At 39.3% G+C, this 22,770-nt stretch overlaps 1 protein-coding gene across 4 annotated transcripts in view; it reads right to left on the bottom strand.

Moving 5' to 3' along the window:
• The window catches only part of adcy2a (adenylate cyclase 2a), a 110,961-nt gene that overhangs the window by 50,155 nt on the left and 38,036 nt on the right, over positions 1-22,770 (bottom strand). For all 4 annotated transcript variants that reach the window (XM_039806466.1, XM_039806464.1, XM_039806465.1 and 1 more), the window contains exon 4: positions 4,764-4,925. In XM_039806466.1, coding sequence (XP_039662400.1) covers positions 4,764-4,925 — 162 coding nt within the window. The remainder of the gene's footprint in view (positions 1-4,763; positions 4,926-22,770) is intronic.

Raw genomic sequence — 22,770 nt, forward strand, 5'->3', positions numbered from 1 at the left:
ATGCTAAATCAGTTTTTGTTTAAAGGTCACATTTGTTTGCTTGCTAAAAATACAGACTATATGTTTAAAATGACCAGAAATGAGCAGAATGGGGAAACATTAAATGTCTGGAAAGGAAAAACAATTCCATTAAGGTTCAATCTGGATAATAAAAATAAAAACAAAAAAACTACAGTGGTTGCACTTCCCATCGATTATGTACAATATGGGGTAGCTATGTCTACCTGTAACAATATATAAAAAGGTTACAAGGTTTAAAAAAGCTGATGATCATACGCAACATACAGGGTATGTTTATAATGTTTCATAAGACCCCCAACAGAAAACCTGACTTGCATCTCTGTCTGGCAGCAGGATGTCTGTTGTATGTTTGTTCTTCAAGTACAGTGAGCCCCTTCCAAGGTTATTATAGTTTAGCATTTTTCATTAGTTTTTATTTTCATTTCATTTCGACTTTTTGTTTTCAAATTCAGTTTAGTTTTAATTAGTTTTTAAAGCAGGTTTGCTAGTTTAGTTTATTTTTTGCAAATGCTTAGTTTTACTTTAGTTTTTATTAGTTTTAGTCTTTTTTGTAATATGGGTTATTTGTCAGGGACAAGATTCAAAAAGGTCAGAAAAAGTATTGTGTAATAATAACTCAAAAACATCATACAATTTTAGAAATATACATTCATAGAGGTGTTGAAATTAATCAAATAATCGATGCATCGGAAAGCGGACATGGACAATGCTGCATCGATGCAGTGGCCCACCATAATCGATTATAACGCAATGACGTTGCTTGTTAATTTTCAAATGAAAAATAACATTCTCAGTAGCCTAGCTAACCAGTTTCTCTCTCTCTCTCTCTCTCTCTCTCACACACACACACACACACACACACACACACACACACACACACACACACACACACACACACACACACACACACACACACACACACACACACACACACACAAACAAACAAACAAACAAACAGACACACACACGCAAAACGGCTGAGCGGAGACACGGGAGAGCGGAGAGGATCGCAAATCGAGAAGAGGAAAGAAAACACTGAGAAACATGGAGAGACACTAGAATAGTTAGCTTGGAAACGATCTAAGTGTAATAACGAAGCTGAAGAGGTGTAGCTACACTACGACACTTTTCCTGTCTAACAGCAGTGCTTTAGAACAAACATTGTGCTAGTGTGCCTGGCTAAAGCTGGAGCTAACTGACTAGCTAAACGGCGGAGAGTTGCTGGTTCGGAGGACGCTGATTTTGGACCGGAGAGGATGACAGCGTTTCCCTGCTGTAGAGGACTTTGCCGTAGCTGGTGACTGGTTTTTGTTTTCATGTTTGAGCTGTGTTTCTTGGACTAACAGCTAACTGTAAGTTGGATTTCTGTGCGTTTGCTTCACTGAAGATAACGTCCTGCTGGCTGCTGCACGTCCAGATGAGCCCGCAACTTGTTTCGTTTTTTTTTCCTCTCGCCGTGTGTGGGTGGGTAGGTGTGTGTTTGTCAGTGGTTTAATAGGGTTTGAGTAAGTTTTACATTGAAACTGCTGTAAGGAGGAATCATTTTGTGTAGCTGGAGTGTTTTAAGTGGAAACTGATAGAGAAACTGGTAAAGGGGTAGTTGTGTGTAATATAATTTGAAGAAATATTGCAGTTAGCATATTTGAAGGGTTTGATTTGTGTTTTTTTTTTATTATTCAATCTAACGGCTAAATGTTATTTATACATTTAAGTTTAGAGGTCGACAGATAGTGGATTTTACCGATACCGATAGCTAGGTTGGGCCGTATTTGCCGATAACCGATTAATCGACCGATAGTATTTAGAATTGATACTGGATAAAACAGTTGACAAAATACATAAATGTTTTCAAAAAAAGTCCAGACACTTTTGCCAATAATCAAAATAATAATGTCATATTTATTGATATTACACCCACAGCAATGCTACACAAGCATGTGTGTTGTCTAAAACAGTTCTCCTACATATTTGGAGTCATCCAGTGCAAAAATAAACATAATGAGCATTATAATTCATATAAAGGACAAACTATTTACATTTCTTCAAAAAAGGCCCAAATGTATGCCAAATCTCAAAACAGTGACGCCATTCTTCTCTGTAGAACGGTTTAGAACTATTCTGACATGGTCCTACTCAGGTTCTAGTCAGAATGTGAGTCTGAAACCGCTCCATTGGGCTGTGATTATGGGGCGTGTTCCAACCGAACCAGGAAAAAAAAATGCCTCTGCATTCATTGGATAGACCTACAACCAATCAGAGCAACGGAACCGTCAACAGAACTCAACACTGTGTATCGTCTCCATAGCAACCACTCTTTGCACAATGCATTCGTTCTAACTTCCGACTTTTAGACTTTTTTGAAGCTGGATATATAATTTGTTGCGTGTAAATATAAATGTGGATACCGTTAGTGATAGTGACATGCTTGCTACAGTCACATTTCTAGAGATGAATCGGCGAAAACACGTTTTATTGAGTCACGGCTTTGTTCCAACGACGCTGGGCGCTCCCTCTCTTCACTCACTCTCTATCTCGCTCCACCATATAACGCTACCGTGCTTTCGGGCAGTTGTTGATGCTCCTCCGCTGAGGATTTTAAAATGAATGCGCTGTCGATTCCACACATCTCAATTCTCCAGCGGCAGCCACTAGACGGATCGTGGACGATTTGGGTCGGACTTGCGTTTATTTTTGTCAGTGTTTAACCGCTTGAGGTAAGTTAGCCTACTACTAATGTTTAGTGTCATCTCAGCCTCGAAAGCAAACAAACATACTGTTGTGTTGTTCTTTCTCTACTAATGGCGCATCTATTTAACAAATTAATAACTTTATAATGATATGACAAATTGTACTGTATACATACCTTTTTGCTGTCGATGCTTTAAACGCCCATCTGATGTCAGCCTTCTCCACACAGCATGTGCTCTCTGTGCAGCGCGCAGTAACACGTGTCGAAAATAAACAACACGAGGCATCAGTGACAGTTTTTATTTCGCCTCTAGAGGCCGCTATTGTAATGCATGATGCCAGCAGACACTTCTCAGCTCTCGTGTACTGTGTAATGAATGACAGCGCGCGCTTCTCAGCCGCTCCAGCAACGGACGCAACCAGGAAAAACTATCGGTATGGATTTTTGCCGATAACGATAGTTCCACCAATCAACTATCGGTGCCGATTAATCGGCAAAACCGATGAATCGGTAGACCTCTATTTAAGTTATTGTTCAGTAAACAGTACCTTTTTTGTTAAAGAGTTGTCTGGGGTCAGTTATTCCAATACAGCTCAATAGATTTGCTGGCTAAAAGTAGGGTGGTATATGACTAATCCAAAATAGGTAAACCTTCGTGGTAGCTACCTTAAAGAAATGAACCCAAACACTTCATCATTCCAGTCTGAAGTTACGTATTGCAGCTTGGGCATTGCACTTGACAATGCAAGTTTGTAAAGTCAAATATCCTATATGGGTTTAATAGAAAAATTTATTTTGAAGCATCGTGATGCATCGAGATATGGAATCGAAGACCTGATAATCGTAATTGAATCGGGAGATCAGTGAATAGTAACACCTCTAATTCACAATGTATTCAACAATAACACCAGTACATAAAATGTACATATGATGAGCACAAATATGTAAACAGTCTACACAAGATGTGTGCCAGGAAAAAAACTAAATTGCCAATAGACTAAAGAAGACTGAACAGGTGTTTTTAACTTTGGTTGAGTAAAGAGGCAAACTACCACCATGACGCCAGGCGAGGGGCATGGACTATGCTGTGTTCAATTTGATATGGAATGTCGGAATTTCTGGGTTCCCAAACTATATACAGTATGTCTATGGCATAGACTGTATAAAACAGGTCTATGGTCGGAAATGTCAACTCTGAAAGACATACTGTTACTTGATCTATGAAAGACATTGACAAAGACGAAAACTAAGGACATTTACTTGATTATTTTATTTTAGTTAGTTTTGCAAACAGAAATTACCGTTTTATTAAGCATTGCGTTAGTTCATGCAGGACACGGAAGTCATAGGCCCACTAATTGAATTTTCATTCCAGCCAGTCACAACCAATCACAGCCATTTTCACATCAGACGGTCCACTTAAATGTCTCCCTATTCCTCTCTGCTTCCTGCCACTCCAATGCTGCCTCACACCACAGATGCTGGCAAAGCTTGCCTCCACCACCCCAGCCTCCACCTTCCCGGTTTTGGGTGTCATCATAACTATGTCTGAAATTGTTTTGATATCTTGGATTGGGCCTACTCTTGTGTACAGGGGTGTCCCAGCAGCGTGCTCCCTGTGTCATCTTAGCAAGCAGCTTGGCTGATCCAGGGAGCATCATCAGAACAGAGCCTTCATCGCCAAGTATAACTTTATTTCCATTTGTTGCAATAAACGGTTAAATCTATGACGAGAGTGTTCCTGACTGAAAGTTAGTTATCTTTTTTTTGTAATGGCTCGTTTTTATTTTTATTTCGGTTAATGACAATGTTTTTTCCCCACCTAGTTTTCGTTATTTCGTTCGTTTTCGTTAACGATTATAACGTTGGCCCCTTCAGTATCTACTGGAAAGCAGTGCTCCCTGGGAACCGTAGAGTGGTAGTAATCTCATCTAACTCGGCAAGAAATAAATATTTCTGTTGTGACACACAATTATACACTAGTCAATTACTAATGATTAATTTACAAATTAATTTACTACTATTAACCCAAACGTGTGTTTGATCACCTTACCTGCCACACTACTGGTTCCATGTGATCAGCTGTGGTGGACAGGCAGACACTCAACACAATGGTGTGTGAGGCGGAGGTCAGGACGCTGGCGATGATGGCTTCCCGCATAGAGAACGGCAGCATGGTGTAAACCACAAACACAATGAACAGGAAGAATGACACCTGTGGAGAAAGAAACACACTTATGACAACTGCAGAGGAAAGCGGAAAAAAAGATGACAAAGAGCGCGAGAGAGATGGATGCACAAGAAAATAGACGGAAATAAAATATCAGTGTTGACAGTCCTGTGGGGAAAGAAAGAGCAAGACTCAAGTCTTTTTTCACCTGGGTCTAACATTGGGCGAGTTAGCGTAGAGTAGCGTTAGCCGCTGAGTAGCTTAGCGCGGGGCTAATGGACCCACGTTTGTATCTCTTAAATGACCCCACTAATAATGCCCGAAATGATACCAAAGGTCTACACTAGTATATATAGGTTATGCTCTCATAAAACGATGGATTGGAAAGTTTGTAAGTACACCAGAAGTTTATGAACACTTGCCTGCTCTCTTCTACTAGCTGTTGCTGCTGCTGCTACCTGCAGTTAGACGAGTGCTTAGGGCCGTCTATAAATTACTACACCGAAAAGAGATACAACAAAAATATGTATTAATTTAATGATTAAATAAGGTAATGTCTCCAAACTTACCTCAATTATTACTTGTCTCCTGCTAGTTATATTACAGCACTTACTTTAAAAAAATAAGTTAAATTAAAAAATATTTTTGTTGCATCTCTTTTCGGTGTTGTAATTTGTAGATGTCCCTAAGCACTCGTCTCACAGCAGCAACAACAACAGCAGAGAGCAGAAGCCAGCAGGCAAGTGTTATTTACATAAACTTCTGGTGTACTTACAAACTTTCCAATCCATCGTTTTATGAGTGCATAACCTATATATACTAGTGTAGACCTTGGCAGTGAGATGGAAAGGAAAGCAAAAAAGAGGGAGAACAACTGAAAAACAGTACCTCCTCTGTTTAAGCTTGGGTGACTAACATGGAGTTCTACACTGCTACTTTCTTAAGGCCAACTATGGTGGTAAATGTAAATAGTAGCAAATATAAAAGGGTCAGCTGTTAACTTTAAGACAATGCTTTATTCATGTTTGAGTGTAATATGTGCTCACGAGTCGTCTTCTGCATTTGCAGACCTCCTGCTGCTTCACTGCAGATAAAAGTAGGACATATTTACTAATTAGCCTAATCAGGATCATCTATGTAGACTTTGAATTTTCTTAATTTGTTAAACAATGGTGGACATATTAAAACAAAAGGTCTTACAGTAAAATTACAACCTTGATATTCTACAGTTCTTATAGATCTACTGTACAGTTGACACTGTTTTTCTGTTCACCAGCAACAGGTTGAATATTTTGCAGTATTAGTGCAAAACATAATAGATGGTAACACATAATATAATAAATGGCTCTTTTCCAGCTGATATTCAATTTACAATTAACTTTTTTTTTTTAAATGGACCATAAACCATGCTTTTCCTGCACAGATAATTGCAGGAAATTGCCAAAGTGGACCAATTGGAAAACTGATATTTGCAGTAAAAAAAAGGTTTTCTCATGTTCTGCTTTGGTTGCTATATGACAGTGTGATCATCAGCGAGAAAACAGATGTGCCTGCTAATCCTTAAAGAACAGAGGGAAAAGTTAACTGTGTTTCATGTAAGACAAATGTTATACGGAGAGAACGCTGGCGCGGTTTGTTAGCTGCTTCTCTGCCTACTATTGCCTCTTGTGTTCTTGTTTGTTTGTGTTCTCTGTACCCTTGAAGGAAAGCAAGTTTCTTTCCTTCATCTCATCCCACTGGATCAACTCTACCTGTTTCAGCTGCTTCCTGACGCCGCTCGAGCTCCTCAACTGGACAGTCGCCTCTTCGGTTAGCCGCTATCTAGCTGGCTGCCCTTGTTCACCCAACGAGTGGCGGCTGATGCTAGCTGATGCTAGCTGCTACAGCGGCTAACCTGATTGCCTCTGTCCTTCTCACAGGCAATCTCCACTAAATGCGAGCCGTGACCGAGACTGGACCTCCTCCAGTCATGCCGTGGATCATTCATCCACTTCTGTGCACCTAGCCCACGGCTAACCGCTATCACGGAGCTCTCAGTCCCTCCGCTCTGCATCATGTTCAAATATTCAACTCTGCAACTGGTCAAACTTTCCTCTTATTTGTGAAATAAGCATCTAACCCGTTTCAACTCCACCACTCAAAGAATCGGAATCGAGAATCGATAAGAACCGAAATCGAAAGGAAGAATCGGAATTGGAATCAGAATCGTTAAAATCCAAACGATGCCCATCCCTACTCAGCACCCCCCACAATCCTCCCCTCTCCCACGTCAACTCCTGTTTGTCAGCTATTAAAACCTGGATGCAACATAACTTCCTCAAAGTCAACAGTGATAAAATAGAATTCCTCCTCATAGGCTCCAAATCCACACTCAGCAAAATCAATAACCCCACTCTCACCATCGACAGCACCATTGTCTCCCCATCTCCCCAGGCCCGCAACCTTGGCGTGATCTTTGATTCCACCCTCTCCCTTGAGCCCCACATCCACCATGTTATTAAAACCTCCTTTCACCTCTGCAACATCTCCAAAAATCAGACCCTCTCTCACATCCCCCGCTGCTGAAAGACTCATTCACGCCTTCATCTCCTCCCGACTGGACTACTCACTACTACTTCAACTCACTTTTCCTTGGCATCAGCTCTACCTACATCAACCAACTCCAACTGTTTCAGAACGAAGCCGCCCGACTCATCACCCGCACCAAATCCTGGCACCACATCACTCCAGTCTTAACAACTCCACTGGCTTCCCATCTCCCACCGGATCACCTACAAAATCCTGGTCCTCACCTACAAAGCCCTCCACCATCTTGCCCCCTCATACCTCACTGACCTTCTCTCCCCCTACCAACCCTCACAGTTCCTCAGATCCACCTCAGCCGGTCTCCTCTCCTATCCACAAGTCCAACCTCCGCAGTTTTGGGGACAGAGCTTTCTCCAGGGCAGCTCCCAGGCTCTGGAACTCCCTCCAACAAGAGATCCGCACCTCTGAGTCCCTCACCATCTTCCAGTCCCGCCTCAAGACCCATCTCTTCACCTCTGCCTATCCATAGCCCCACGCCGCCCTCCCTTTTCATCTGTGCCTGAATCTTGTTTTGTTTTATTTTTGTACCCTGCCCTGTAAAGCGACTTTGAGTCCATGAAAAGCGCTATACAAATTACTTTTATTATTATTATTATTATTATTATTATTATTATTATTATTATTATTATAGCAATTAAGTAAACAGGCACAATTTGTTATTTAAATAGCACAGCACTGCATGTACGTGTTCCAGCGGCCAGTCATGGCACCCCACCAGCCACAAATCTGTTCTTCATTCGTCATTTTTATTTGATAGGACAGCTTAGATATGAAAGGGGAGAAAAGGGGGGGGATGACATGCAGCAAAGGGCCGCAATTCGGAACCGAACCCACAGCAGCTACAGCGAGAACTGAGCCTCTGCATATGGGCGCACGCTGTAGCAGGTGAGTTACCAAGGGGCCCAGCCACAAATCTTAATTCAGAGTCAGCAAGCATAATTTATTATTAAATAAACAAGCAAAGTTTTTACTTGTTAAAGATTTTAATATTATTCAAATTAAGCTATACAGTATGACAATAATGAGTTTGTATTCTCTTTCATAATATATTACATTAATGAGACTTCAGCCATCAATAATTGTAGCTTATCATTAGGGGGAGACTTTTAGCCGCTCTATTCCACTCTTTTTTGTTATTTGTACACCCTGTGACTATACAAATCACAACATGTAAACAGGAACATATCCTCCAGGATCTGTGCTAGGCTTAGCTAGTGCTGGGGGCGTCAGACAGAGTTACAACACGCACGGAGATGAGAAGGGTATGTATCGACTTGTCTAACTCTGGGGGTGACGGTGAATAAGCTAAAGTCCCATTAAGTCAGCGTGTTCCTTTAAGATATAAAGAACCATAAAACCATACTTCCCTGCATAACTGCAAATAAAGAACCGCTGCAAACCTTTGCCAGTTTAATTTACAACACTGTGGGGATGAGGAAGGAATCATAACAAAAGCAATCCCTTTTAACAAAGATTATGTTAGGCATGTCCTTATACCTTCGGCTGGTCAATCTTTAATGTTTTTTAACAAATCAACAACAGGCCAGTCAGAAAAAGCCATTATTTTTAACATTACTAAATAGGCTAAAATGAAGAAGATGGTACCAGCCATTTCTTTGGAAATGGCACCATATCAATTGTTATATACACTGACCACAATCTCAGTACTAATACTTGACACTTGGTTGAGTAAAGCACTTTGTAATAAAATCATTCATAGGGCTCTCAATCTACTCTGTAGGGTACATATTGTGTCTATTTTGTTCCACAGCTTTAATAATAAAGATTCAAAATAAAGTAGCATTTATTTTTAAATTACAAAAAAAAACATCAACATGTACAGTATATATAATGCTTAATGTATATTTCCTAAAAAGCTTCTGTTTTTATGACTGTAGAAGTGTTGACTCCTCAAAAGTAAATTCTGAAGGCTAACAGGAAGTAAATAGGACAACCGCGAAGATAAGCAAATTTCGGCAATTTTCCAGAGCGATACTGTGATGCACGTTGGCTCCGTCTGTAGTTTCTGTCATCTCAGTAACAAATTCTGTCCTTCTCTGCCCAAGCAGCGCTGGAACATCATATTAGCTGGCACCGAGTTTGAAAGAGTAAGTAAAAATAAGCCCTTACACTTTATTTAGCCAGCGGATGAATCCACATCTAATTGACTTTTTATTTGTTGCCATTGTGGAAACGATTATGCAATATGATCGGGGTCAGCTCAAATAATCGTGATCAGGTGATCATTAGTTTTATTTAATAATTGCCACGGGCCTACAAAAAAATCTTATTCGCACAGGAGTGCATTATAAATTTGCATAAAACACGCCACAAGTCTATTCCAAACACCAACACATTAACACTGTACTGAATGTCAAGAGTCTTGAAAATGCTGTTTGACACATCATCACATCGACAATGAAAGGTTTTATAATTATGTCCTACCTATGGCATGTATGTGACAAATTGTCATACCTACATGAGCAGCAGTTGTACTGCTCGTTGCTGCTGTCATTTCCTGCGGCCTTTACAGAGCAGGAAACTATGTGAAACTGCTTATTAAAAACTATGAGCTTGTGCTTACGCACATGGCAGTCCATTTTTAAAGCTGCTTTGCAGTTTTTTTAATTTGCTGCAATACAATACAGAAATAGTACAATAGCCTACACGTATTATCTTAAAGAGAACTGACAAGAAGTGACCTTTCTTGTGAGAAAATCATGATTTTCTTTCAATCATGAAAGGTTTCAAATGTTGCTAAAAGCAAATTTCCATACAAAATGGAATTTGCTTGGGATATTATACTGAATGATAGATACCATTACGCACGATCTAGGTCTATGTGTAGTAGGTACATTGTACCTCTAAAACAGACCACAAACAAAATTTCTCTACATGCCGCCTCAATTGACTTAAGTTTCTCTAGCAGTCAGCAGTGAAAATGCCAATGCTTTAAACTCACTGAGTGTCAAAGTCACACTGAGCGACCAATTATGATTCAAAGCTTAGTGAATATAGAGCTGCAGAGACAGACAGAAGGTCAAAAATAAGGTTATCTAAACACATACTGTTACCTGGACCTTTATATTATATTTCTACAGGAAGCCCATGACTCATCCTGAAAGTCTTAAATGACAAGGATAAATATGTTTAATGTGTGTGCGCTAAAACAAAATAAGACTATCGAACAGGGTTTGAAAGACAGGTACACTAATTGTAGCGTAAAAGTTTAAATTTATATAAAAAAAGTCTAGGGCTGAAACAATTCCTCGAATAACTTGAATAATTCGATTACAAAAAATCCTCGATGCAAAATGACTTGGCTCGAAGCTTCGTTAAATCAATGTTACCAACGTTGTATCGCTGACGCACGGAGCATTATTACTGTCGCACAGACGCGGCTCAGTCTGCTGCTGGCGACACATGCCAGAGCGAAAATAGCGAGGGACTAGAGACAGGCTGGAGAAAACGACAGAAAGTGTCTAAAGTTTGGAATCAGTTCAAACGTAATTAAAACTAAAACTCTGTACAGTGTGTGTACTGCAAAATCAAACTAGCTTACCACGATAATAGCACGACGTCAGTGCTTTAGCATCTCAACAGAAAACATGGAGTCTAACTTAATCATCCATTCCACGAAGCGGACCCGACAAAAGTACAGAGTCATATGGACGATGAAACTACACAAACACAACAACTACCAAAATCAAAGACAAGAAAATACGTAGTGGTGACTACAATTTCATCTAAAGAGCTGACGCGTTGACTATCCCTTCGGAAAAACAGCCGATTGTTGCTCTCTCGCTCTCTCTCTCTCTCTCTCTCTCTCTCTCCGGAGAAACAGCTGATCAACGATCTAATAGCATAAGTGTAACAGAGCTGTGTGACATTACAACCCGGTCTCACGGCAGTTCGTGTAAATGTCCACGTTATTCTTAATCTATTGATACGTGTTCACGGAGACGTTTTTCTCGTTTTTTACGTGTAACTGTCACGTTATTTTTTACGTGTAACTGTCACGTTATTTTTTACGTGTAACTGTCACGTTATTTTTTACGTGTAAATGTCACATTATTTTCTCGGGGAAAGGACGCCAGGAGGCGGCCGAACAGCTCGCTCCATAAGCCGGGAGGCGCCCGCGAGGCGGCCCGCTGGGGACCCGCCGGGGACCCGCCGGGGACGAAAAGGACGCTCCACAATAACGGGATGGCGGAGGTTGGGTTTAGGAAAAAACTTACGGGGAAAGGGTGCCTTAAACGCCGGAGAAAGGGCGCCTTAAACGCCGGAGAAAGGGCGCCTTAAACGCCGGGAGACGCGCCACAGTAACACGCGGGACAAAACGCCACACGCAGGGACGCCATCCCCGGGAAACAAAGCGCCGCAAACGGGACGCGATCCCCGCTCGCCCGGGTGAAAGTCCTGTGTTGTTTGACCCATCCACCACCCCGACCAACCTCCCTACGCGGATTTTCGGCTTTTTATATTACTCCCTACAATTTCGTGCTGTGGCCACAAAATATGCTTCCCATTGAAATACATTACTTCACATTTTCGTGTTGTCCACCACGTAAAAAACGACAAAAAACGTCTCCGTGAACACGTATCAATAGATTCAAATAACGTCACATTTACACGAACTTCCATGAGACCGGGCTGGACATTATAATCAAATATATAAATGAAAATAGGTTGCGTATAACTAATATTTACATATAGGACTAATGTATATACAGATCAGTCTCAGGTTGAAACTTGTAGTTCTGAAAGTTAAGTTGCACAACTTAATGTAATGTTTCTGTATGTTTAATGTATGCCTTAGTTTGAGGTTGATATCATTTGAAAAAAAAAAATCTTTTAAAACAATGTAATATGGCACTTAAATGCACTTAATATGTTTGTTTAGTTGTTTGAGAGATGATATTGTCAGCAATGTAGGCAATACAAATGTAGCTTTTTTTCTGAAAATGTTGTTTTGGTTGTTTAAAAAAGCAAAAAAACAATTATCCGATTAATCGATCGATAAAGTGCTAGATTAATCAATTACAAAAAGAATCGATAGCTGCAGCCCTAAACAAGTCAACTCAATCGAAACTTAAACAATGCATATGAACACTAGCAGACAGTGAAGCACTGATGACTACATAGTAAAATGTATCAAAATATTCTAGTGACCTCACTTAATTTCACACAATATGAAATTCTACAGCCTTCAAATAAATATAGACTTTAATGCCCTCAGGCTTTAAGAGTGTTTTCATTTGTTTCAAAAGGCACAAAGTACGCCATAAAGTGTATATTTATTTCATGTACACAAAAAAGGAATGGCTAACTTGACGGACCACCTGTAATGGCTTTTTATATTCCCAGGTCTATGCCTACTTTTCTCTGTGGAACAACATGAAACCGCCTTTAATTGTACAAGCCAACCACCTGTCAACTAAACTCTGAAATGTCTGAACACAATGTTCAGCCAGCACACAGGATCCCGCTTCTTGGTGTCAACTTCAACATGTAACCATTTCTTCCTAAAGTCTGTAATGATTAATTTTTCTAGGCTGGCAGGGGTCACTGCTTGTATTTTCTCTTATTTGTCATGACAGAACTATGGCCACCAAGCTGTACAGACCCTCAGCCCAACCTTTGCAACAACTGTCAATTTTTAACAATCAGTGGATCTGATCTTTAGAGATGTGCAATCTGGCATTTTCACTTCTATTTAAGCCGTTTACATGACTGCAAAACCAATAGCTCCCCATAATAATCCCTTCTGCGTGACAGAAAATAATATTTTGAGTATCCAGAGAAAAGAGTCAGTTATGATTTTTTTTTTTTTTTTTTAACCAAGGAGGGATGGTGCAAAATATTTGAGCTAAACAAAAATGGCACTGCCTTTGCGCCTCTTGCCAGCTTTGCACCTGCAAGGATGCTAAAGAGCCATGTTGGTGGCTTTCTTTATACTCTAACCCTATATATAGTTAAAGCTGTAGTTTTAGAGGCAACCAATCTTGTAATTCTTGAGAAGCTGAGGGATACTATAAATACAATATGACTATGGCTTTGAAAGCAAAGGTAAATGTAAAGTTTAATACATTTGCTCTCTTCCTGTCTGTGTTCCTGCGTGTTGGTCTGGTCTAAATAATTGCAGTTGCATTACAGCAACCCAATCTTGTAATATAATCTAATCTGTTTGACTGAGCTTTAATTTGGCACAGCCTTATTTTATTCTTACATTGTCACAGCTCAGTAATGCTAGCAACAGGAGTTAGGAACAAAATGCTAATTTCTGAAGCTGTTTACTGAGAAGCAGTTGCAGGATCAGCATTAACAAACTAGCAAATAAAGGGAGGATGACAAGTCATTTATTTATGGTGTGGAGCAAACAACAAAACTAAAAACAGCTGTGGAGAGATGTGTCAGGTCACAAACAGAGGTGAGAAAACTAAACCGAGGTGACTCGTGGACAAGTAAGGAATGAGTCCGGAGGGTGGTGTGAGACTGTGCAGACACAGTAATGGTTGCAGTATTCCTGATTCCTAGTCAGAACAACCTTTAATTACAGTACTTGAGTGGCTGTGATGTTTTTTCAGTATGGCAAGTGTACTAGAGTGTTCGGCAGTTTTCTTCAGCCAGCTCTTTGTTTGACCTTGTCAAATCCATTTGAAGCCAGAAATTCTCTAAAACACACCATAATCTAAAATCTTTAAAATATCTAGATTCAAGTGCAGTATCAGAACAGATGCAGAATGCATCAACTAAAAAGGCACCAGTTTAATGCTATAGGACTTAAACTGAAAAAAATCTGGTAAACAATTAAGTGACACACAAGGACCAAATCATTTTGATTCTTCTCCTCTGTGGATGATTAAGAAAAGTGTTATTTATTCACCATGTCAGAAGAGGAATACAAAAGTATTAACTTACTTCCTAATACAAGAGAGAGCTGGCAATTGCAGATGAATGTCATCTAGCACAGCAACATAATTTGCTTAGACTCCATAAAGCCTTTTTCTAAATTAATGCTCTGAAATCCAATGCGGCTACTGAATCATGAAAGTACACCAACCAAGGATAATGGAGAGGCTGCAGGGGGAGAGACACCTGCTGAGTTCCCCTTGCATACTTACATACAGCAATAAAACCGTGAGGAGCTTCCTTCAGTATGGTTGAGGCAAGCACACAAGGACCGTCTCTCTGACAATTAAGTATACAATGCTTTTTGTGGTCCATCTTGGTTTAGTCAACTCTGCTTCTACCCCATGAATCAATTCCTTGATAATAACACTGAGGAGGGTTCCTAAAACAAATTATAGAGATGGAGTGTCAGATTACGTCAGGCTTTTAGTCTACCGTCTGTGCCAGAGATTAGTTTACAGGCTAGATTTACAATATGGAGGGAGAGTGAGAGTGTGAATGGTGTGTGTATGTGAGCATGTGGTGTGTGTCTATTTAACCTTAAAAAAAGAAAAGTCATGGTATTTTCATTTCTAGCTATATTCACTAAATCTGAGCAAAAAGACAGATTGGTTGATTTATGATGAAAATGCAGTAGTTAAGAAACATTCAGCCAACGTTCTAGATTTGTAATTTTCACCTTTCAGTCTGGGCATATATATATATAAAAAAATGTATATATATATTTTTATTGCTTCCTATATTTATTGTATTATATTTTGTCTTTTTATATTTACGGTTTCCTTCATTGCCTCTTAGATTTGTTATTTACTTATTTATAATATTTAAATAAAACCCTTACATTTTCTATTTATTGTTTTTCTTTAATGGAGCCTCCCAGCATAAGCTTTTCTCAGGTTTCTTTTCTTACTCGTATAACCGGTGAGACAGTAAACATCTTGAACCTTAAATCTTCTTAACTATTCCAACCTGGCAGGCCCCTTACTTCACCCCAACTCCCCTTCCACACATTCTCTATACAGTCCCTCCAGAAAAACGCGATTATGCAATCGCATAATTCAATGCATAATCAGCCAAAGCCTGCATATTCATGCGGGGGCCGCATTTTTTCAAATATGCCACACTTTCGCCGCATAAATTGCCAAATTCCGCGCAAAATATGCGGTGCTTGCATGATTTCATAATCCCCGCATTTTCGTTGCAAAAAAGTCACATATATCTTAGCAGAAAGTTTAAAAAATGTTGCGTTTACTTCACACAAGAGCAGCCATTTTCCCCTGTTGCCATGGGAATGTTACGAAGGGACGTAATTACGCGACGTGAACATCATCGAAAAGCAGGTGTTGGAGGTTGAATTTGACATGTACTTTGAGTCTCTTAAGTTGGTATCCAATAAGAAAGCTATCTTAATATCTGATGTCTACTCAAATTTCTTTAAGTGCTCCTGCTGTCTATATTATTAACGATTTTTGAAAGTCTGTCCCTTTTGTATCTGTGTTGGGTGTTGGGGGAATCACTTTTTCTTCTCTTTTTCATCAAACCGCAGTTTTTGCAAGTTCCTGCATTTTTTACAAGTTCCCGCAATTTTTGCAAGTTCCTGCATTTTTTACAAGTTCCCGCAATTTCATCGCATAAAATTGCATAAATATCCCGCATATTCCATCGCTTTTTTTAAGAAAACGTGCTGCATAATCAAGGATTTTTGCCCGCAACAATCAAAAAAACTCTGCGTTTTTCTGGAAGGACTGTCTATATTCTCACAAGGAGTGTGTGCGAGCATCTGTGCATGTGTGTGACAGAGACAGGGAGGGATCCAGAGTCAGAGAGAGAAGGAAAGGAGGAGATAAGGCAGGGTCCTGACATCTCTCAGTGAGGGGTAGTGGCTGGACCACACAGATAAGCCCATCTCCCCACTGTCAGCAAGAGGGGGCTTTATGGGGAGATGATAAGCATCCACTTGATTTCAGGTTTGAAAATGGAAAGTGTACTGCATATTTCTGGGAGAGTGGGGATGGTGAGCAAAACACTGCTGAGGGAATGTCTGGAGCCTCTGTGCCATTTATTTTACCTGACGGTGTACTGTACTGACATTTCAGTTTGTAATGTAAACATCCCACTGTTTATCTATGAGGGTGTCAACACAAATAATATAGTTATTTTGACAGCTGACTTTATGCCACTGGATTAAAAAAAAAAAAAAAGTAAGAAGGACAGTTGGGAAATCCACTACTTTTGTCTAAACCAGAGCAGATATGCATTTGAAATATATTAATTTGTAAGTGTCATCTGGACTAAAGTAGTTAAAGCTACACAAATCATGCTATTTCCTGCAGTAAAAAAATCCAGTTAACGTGTTAGCATGCAAGGGCTTTGTGGAAGAATAAAGAAGAGGGAGGGATACTTCCAACAGAATGGTGCTGCAGTAGAATTTGGGTTTGCTAGGTAGGAGGAAACTGTACAGTGTCCACTATTTCTTTTCAGCCACAGTGTCTCATTCTGTGAAAAGTACAGTAATAGCTTTTATGTAAAAAGCACTACAACTGTTTTGGCAATAGTGACAAAAGATGTCCTAGTAGATCTGTAAAGAATGAACATTAGCCTGTCCAGAGTGGTACGATTTAACAGTGTGTAACAGAGGAAAGAAAAGGACAAGATGTAAGGAGCGCTCATTAAAGCAATGGTGGCACTGAGCCTCCACATCCCACTACATATTACTGCCCTCACCTTCAGCTTCTTCTTAAAAGGGGCTGTACTGGAAATACGTTTTTTCACAGCCACATGACGCGTGGCTGGACCGGCTATCAAAACAAAGACTCCCAGATTACCTACCACTCACACTCACTCACTCGTTTGCTGCTATATTAATGTTGTGAATGTCAAGTACAGCCCCTTTAAAGACAACAAAGGGTTATATAAATAGGGCCACACGTGGTCTACTACTCCAGTCAGCAGATTTTAATTAAATAAAAAGCTTATTACCTGCATGTACAGTATATTGGTGTCATTTTAGGTTTCCATTAATGACTTGCTGCTAATGAATTGTTGCTGTGACTTTATCTGTAGACACACATTTTTTAAAGTTTCATTTTTTTTGGCATGTTTTCACTTTTATTGGACAAATGGCAGTGTAGAGGCAGCCTGAAAACTGTAACGGTGTATCACAAGCAAGGGGGCAGGGCTGTTAAGGGGACACAGCATGCGCCGGAACCATCCAGCTACCAAGGAGCTGTGGACAATTTACCTTTTAGATTCACCCTTCTATACCACTTGACACTCACTGTACCAATGACAGTATAATCAACACTTCATTATGTACGGTTATGTTTACCCAACTGTAGCACTGTCTCTTCTCATGGTGCTTCAGTGGTAATCCTCTCCCATATCACTGCCTTTCCCTCTCACTCTGGGAAACCTACAACAGCTCCTCTTCCAGCCTATTCTCTTCATCAGATTTATGACATTAGAACTCTCACTTGACACATCGAAGACATGTTATTATATTTTGCAGGACAATTTAAACATTTACTATTAAACATATGTTGTTATATTTTACTGTATACTGATGTGTTACATTTCAAAGAATGTAAGCAATATATTGAAAACAGACGATTTGTGTAGGGATGCACCGAAATTTAGAAAGAGAAAAACGGCCGAGAATTATGGAGGAAATATTTATTCATAATTCAAATTGAAAGTCCAAAGAGAAATTGAAAGTCCAAAGAGAAAACAAAGCGAGATCAAATTAAAAATATTATTATTTATTATAGCTTTAAATACAGTCCTAATCTAGTCCTCACTAACACGGGCCCAATTATAGTAACTACATGAAAACTTCACTGTTGTTGCATGAAATGTCATTTGTGTTTAGCCTACATCATAATTTTCTATCATGTGAAACAAGAGGCCAAGCCAGCCTGGTGTGAAGCTGCAGACAGATGCTCCTCAGCAGTCAGCTCCCCCTGCTGCTCATAAGGTGCCTCTGCACCCCTTTCGTTTCAGACCCTCCCACCAGCCTTTGGGCCACGCCTCCTCATTTACATTGACATGTGTCAAGTCCAAACGAAAAGGCAATGTTAAATGGAAATTCAAAAGCCAAATATTAAATCCAAATGAAAATCCAATGTTAAATTGAAATTCAAAAGCCAAATATTAAATGAAAATTAAAAGCCAATGTTAAATTGAAATTCAAAAGCCAAATATTAAATGTAAAATAAAAGACAATGTTAAATTGAAATTCAAAAGCCAAATATTAAATGAAAATTAAAAACCAAAGTTAAATTGAAATTCAAAAGCCAAATATTAAATTCAAAAGCCAAATCCAAATGGAAAATTAAAAAAAATAATAATATTTTTAATTTGATCTCGCTTTGTTTTCTCTTTGGACTTTCAATTTCTCTTTAGACTTTCAAAATGTCATAGAATTTTCATGACTTCTTTTCCAGTCTATCAAATTCTGTCAATAACATTTGCCAAAGACAGTTGCTTTCTCTGGCATTAGCAATTTATTTTTATACTTGGGGGTAGCTAGCCTGACGTGGTCATACTCAGATTCTAGTCAGAATATGAGTCTGAAACCGCTCCATTGGGCTGTGATTATGGGGCGTGTTCCAACCGAACCAGGAAAAAAAATGCCTCTGCATTCATTGGATAGACCTACATCCAATCAGAGCAACGGAACTCAACTCAGCTGTCAACAGAACTCAACACTGTGTATCGTCTCAATAGCAACCACTCTTTGCACAATGCATTCGTTCTAACTTCCGACTTTTAGACCTTTTTGAAGCTGGATATATCATTTGTTTCTTGTAAATATAAATGTGGATAACGTTAGTGATAGTGACATGCTTGCTACAGTCGCATTTCTAGAGATGAATCTGCGAAAACACGTTTTATTTCTCTGATTCACGGCTTTGTTCTAGCGCTGCTGGGCGCTCCCTCTCTTCAGTCTCTCTCTATGTCTCTCCACCATATAACGCTCTCTCTCTTCAGTCTTTCTCTATCTCTCTCCACCATATAACGCTCTCTCTCTTCAGTCTCTCTCTATCTCGCTCCACCATATAACGCTACCATGCTTTCGGGCAGTTGTTGAGGCTCCTCCGCTGAGGATTTTAAAATGAATGCGCTGTCGATATCTTCTGTAACAGACGCGATGGTGGAATCTACACATCTCAACAAATTCAACCCAAGCGTTCTTTAGTGACGTGGTTGATTCTGTTACTGTTGATCATCTGTCCGACAATCTGATTGGTCTGAACAGATCCTGTTCGGGCAATAATTTCTTCTCAACGGAGCGACTCCAGACCGAACTTCCCGACCTCGAATTTTGTGGGCGGGGCTAAGTTCGGCTGGCATCCAGGCTAGGGGGTAGCGGAACCAAGTGGTGAACACTAGGGCTGCATGATTTGGAGAAAAAGTCATATTGCGATTTACAATAATGAAATTGCGATTTTGTTATATAATGCTGTCATGAGTTTACATCCTTGATTATCAAGGAAAATGCACAAAATACTAACATTTTGAAACATAGGACACTTAAAATAGACATCTGTGCTTTGCTCAACAGTACAATTGAAAAAAAAAGAATAAATAAGTAAATACAAATTCTTATTAAAATACATTGTATATGCCCTTACAATGACATTTAAGATGGGTGTAAAATAGTAACTATTTGATGAAGGTGATTAAGTTACAAAATATAAAATGTACAACCTCTTCTTAAAGTCTGCATACTCTGAAATCCTCTACACTTCTGACATACGCTACTGCCTAAACCGACTGACTGGTCATATGTTTTGTGGACGTTGTTACAATGGTAGCGTAAGCGAGAGCGAGAATGGCAGGTGTGTTGAGTGAGTGACGTCAGTGAGTGAAGCAACGAGGGAAAGGAACCGTGAGCCGTGTCGAACATTAGCGTAGCAGCTGTGTGAGGGAAAACAAGAGGAAAAAGAGACAGCAAAGATGATATAAAGTGAGTTAAGAGTGAACAATTAAAACACCAAGCTTCTTCAGACTGTGGCTTCATCTGTTGTTAATACTGATGGTAAAGTGAAGGGTGTAATAACGTGGAGACTGCAGTGCACACAGAGACTTTACTTATATCACAACTGTTTTTCGGTTAGTCTCTTGCTTAATAACCCATTACATAGCAAATACTGTCATGACTACACACTTGTTTTAAAAAATTTAAATGAGGCAAAAACCACGAACAGGAGAGCAGACAATTCCATACATAATGTTTCAAGTACATTCCATGAAAAAGTACACTATAACTTCCTAACCACAAACCCATCACTGTATATCAGCCATACTGCACATGCTGGTATCTTAGCAACTTATCTACAAGTCCTTCAGTTCAATATATACTACTAAAGTCACTTTTTCTGTTATTTTCTTTCCTTTTTTGCTCATGTTAAATATGGAATTTTAAAATTGTAACTCTGCGCAACAACATTTTCATCTACTGACTAGCAACAGCAACATTGTATGAATGACATAGGACAAAAGCCATCATCCTTAATGAGCTTACATGACGGGTGAGGCGGTGGGAGAGAATGAGGCCCTCCCTCTAATCATTGTTTCATTCCTCCACTTCTAATGACTACTTCCTTGCTGCAGCACAGAGCGCATTTAATTAACTCTGACTTTTACTTTGCCTCCCTTGGTTTCTTTTCTGGAGCAGACATTCACTTAGCAACTGCACAGTAACACCAGGGAGACCACAGATTCAAAGACTTGGTTATTAATATAATTGGCTGATAAGCAAATGCTCAGCATGCTCCAAGTCCAGGATTACAAGTGGAAGACCTTAAACAGCAAAGAGGGCAATGTCTTAACATCTGACTCTAGGTTGAGATCCAAAATGGTTTGTGGATTTTATTCGTTTGGATCTCCACATGTCAAAAATCAACTCATACACTGAATATGCAAAAATAAACATGTGACCTTAACATAAGATTAAGGTCCATGCAAATCAAGGTATTTACTGAATGTAGAGCTGCTACTATTTATTATTTTCATTATCAATTAATCTTCAGATTATTTTCTTAACTAATCGATTAATAGTTCGGTCTACTAAATATCTACATTTTGAAAAATGTCCATCACAATTTCCCATAGCCCAAGGAAATGTCTTGTTTTGTTTGACCATCAGTCCAAACTATTATTATATAACTATTATTTACTATTATTTATGACAAAGAAATGCAGCAAAGCCTCACATTTGTGAAGCAGAACTAGCATTTAGCATTGATTAGCATTGATTGATTATCAAAATAGTTGTTTTCGGAGGGATGATTAGCAGTGTCCAAAATCATTCCCTTATTCACTCATTTACTATTCCCTACATAAGACGCATAATAGTTTACTCTAAACTAAGCAGTACATTTAAATTTTAATAAATCATTTGCAGCACCACTGACAGCTGTAGAGTTATTTTTTGCATCTATAAAATGTGAAGTATGTTATTGTGGCATGTTAGAATATCATACATGGCACAGACACTAGATTTTTTTTTTTTTTTTTTTTTTTTTAATTACACAGAAATTTTAGTGCACTTAAATAAAATTGTAGACTAACTACAGAACAGTATATTACAAATAGAATAAGATACTGTAAATAGGAAGAACCATGTTGCAGTTTCCTTTGTTTGCTTTTTTTATTTAAAGAGCACCTCAATACAAGATCGGATTATGGCTGTCAAAATTAACACAATAACACAAATTACTTTGACACTAATTTTTTTTGACACACGATTAATGCACACGCATTCTGGCCGCTCCATAGTTTTGGGAAATCATGAAGCGATGCAGCAGCTCGCGTCAGGGTTCTGATCACCCTGTCTGGGTTTTAATTCACTATAATGACCGACTCTCTACTTTATTTCGCCTATTACACGACTACTCATACAGAGGTTACCCACTGATGACACCTGCGTCCTGCTCAGGACGGTTAACTTTACCGCTGATGAGCACGGCTCTCCGGCAGAAGCCAGGTTGCCCCGGTGAGTGAGCTAACCATGATGGAGCTAACTAATGCTTTGTTTGCACTGTTCCCATTAGCTCTGTTGGCGATCCCCGTTTTCCCCATCCTCTAGCTCCCGTTGTGATCCGCTGATCAGCTGTATGAGCACAAATACTGATTAAAAAACAATTTTATTTATTTCAAAATAGTCCGCCAGAGTCTATGATCAGAACTTCGTCCCTGTCAACGGTCTGTTATACTAAGCAACGGTCTGTTATACAGAAATAGCAGACAGTACCTTTGAGGTCATTCTGAAGAATATTCTAGACAGTATTTGTCATTGTTTTGGATTATTGCAATAATAATAAACATTTGCATTAAGCAAGCATATTTGTCAGCTACCATGTTGATAAGAGCATTAAAAACTTGAAAG

Source organism: Perca fluviatilis, chromosome 7 (assembly GCF_010015445.1).
Source record: "Perca fluviatilis chromosome 7, GENO_Pfluv_1.0, whole genome shotgun sequence".
Taxonomy (NCBI): domain Eukaryota; kingdom Metazoa; phylum Chordata; class Actinopteri; order Perciformes; family Percidae; genus Perca; species Perca fluviatilis.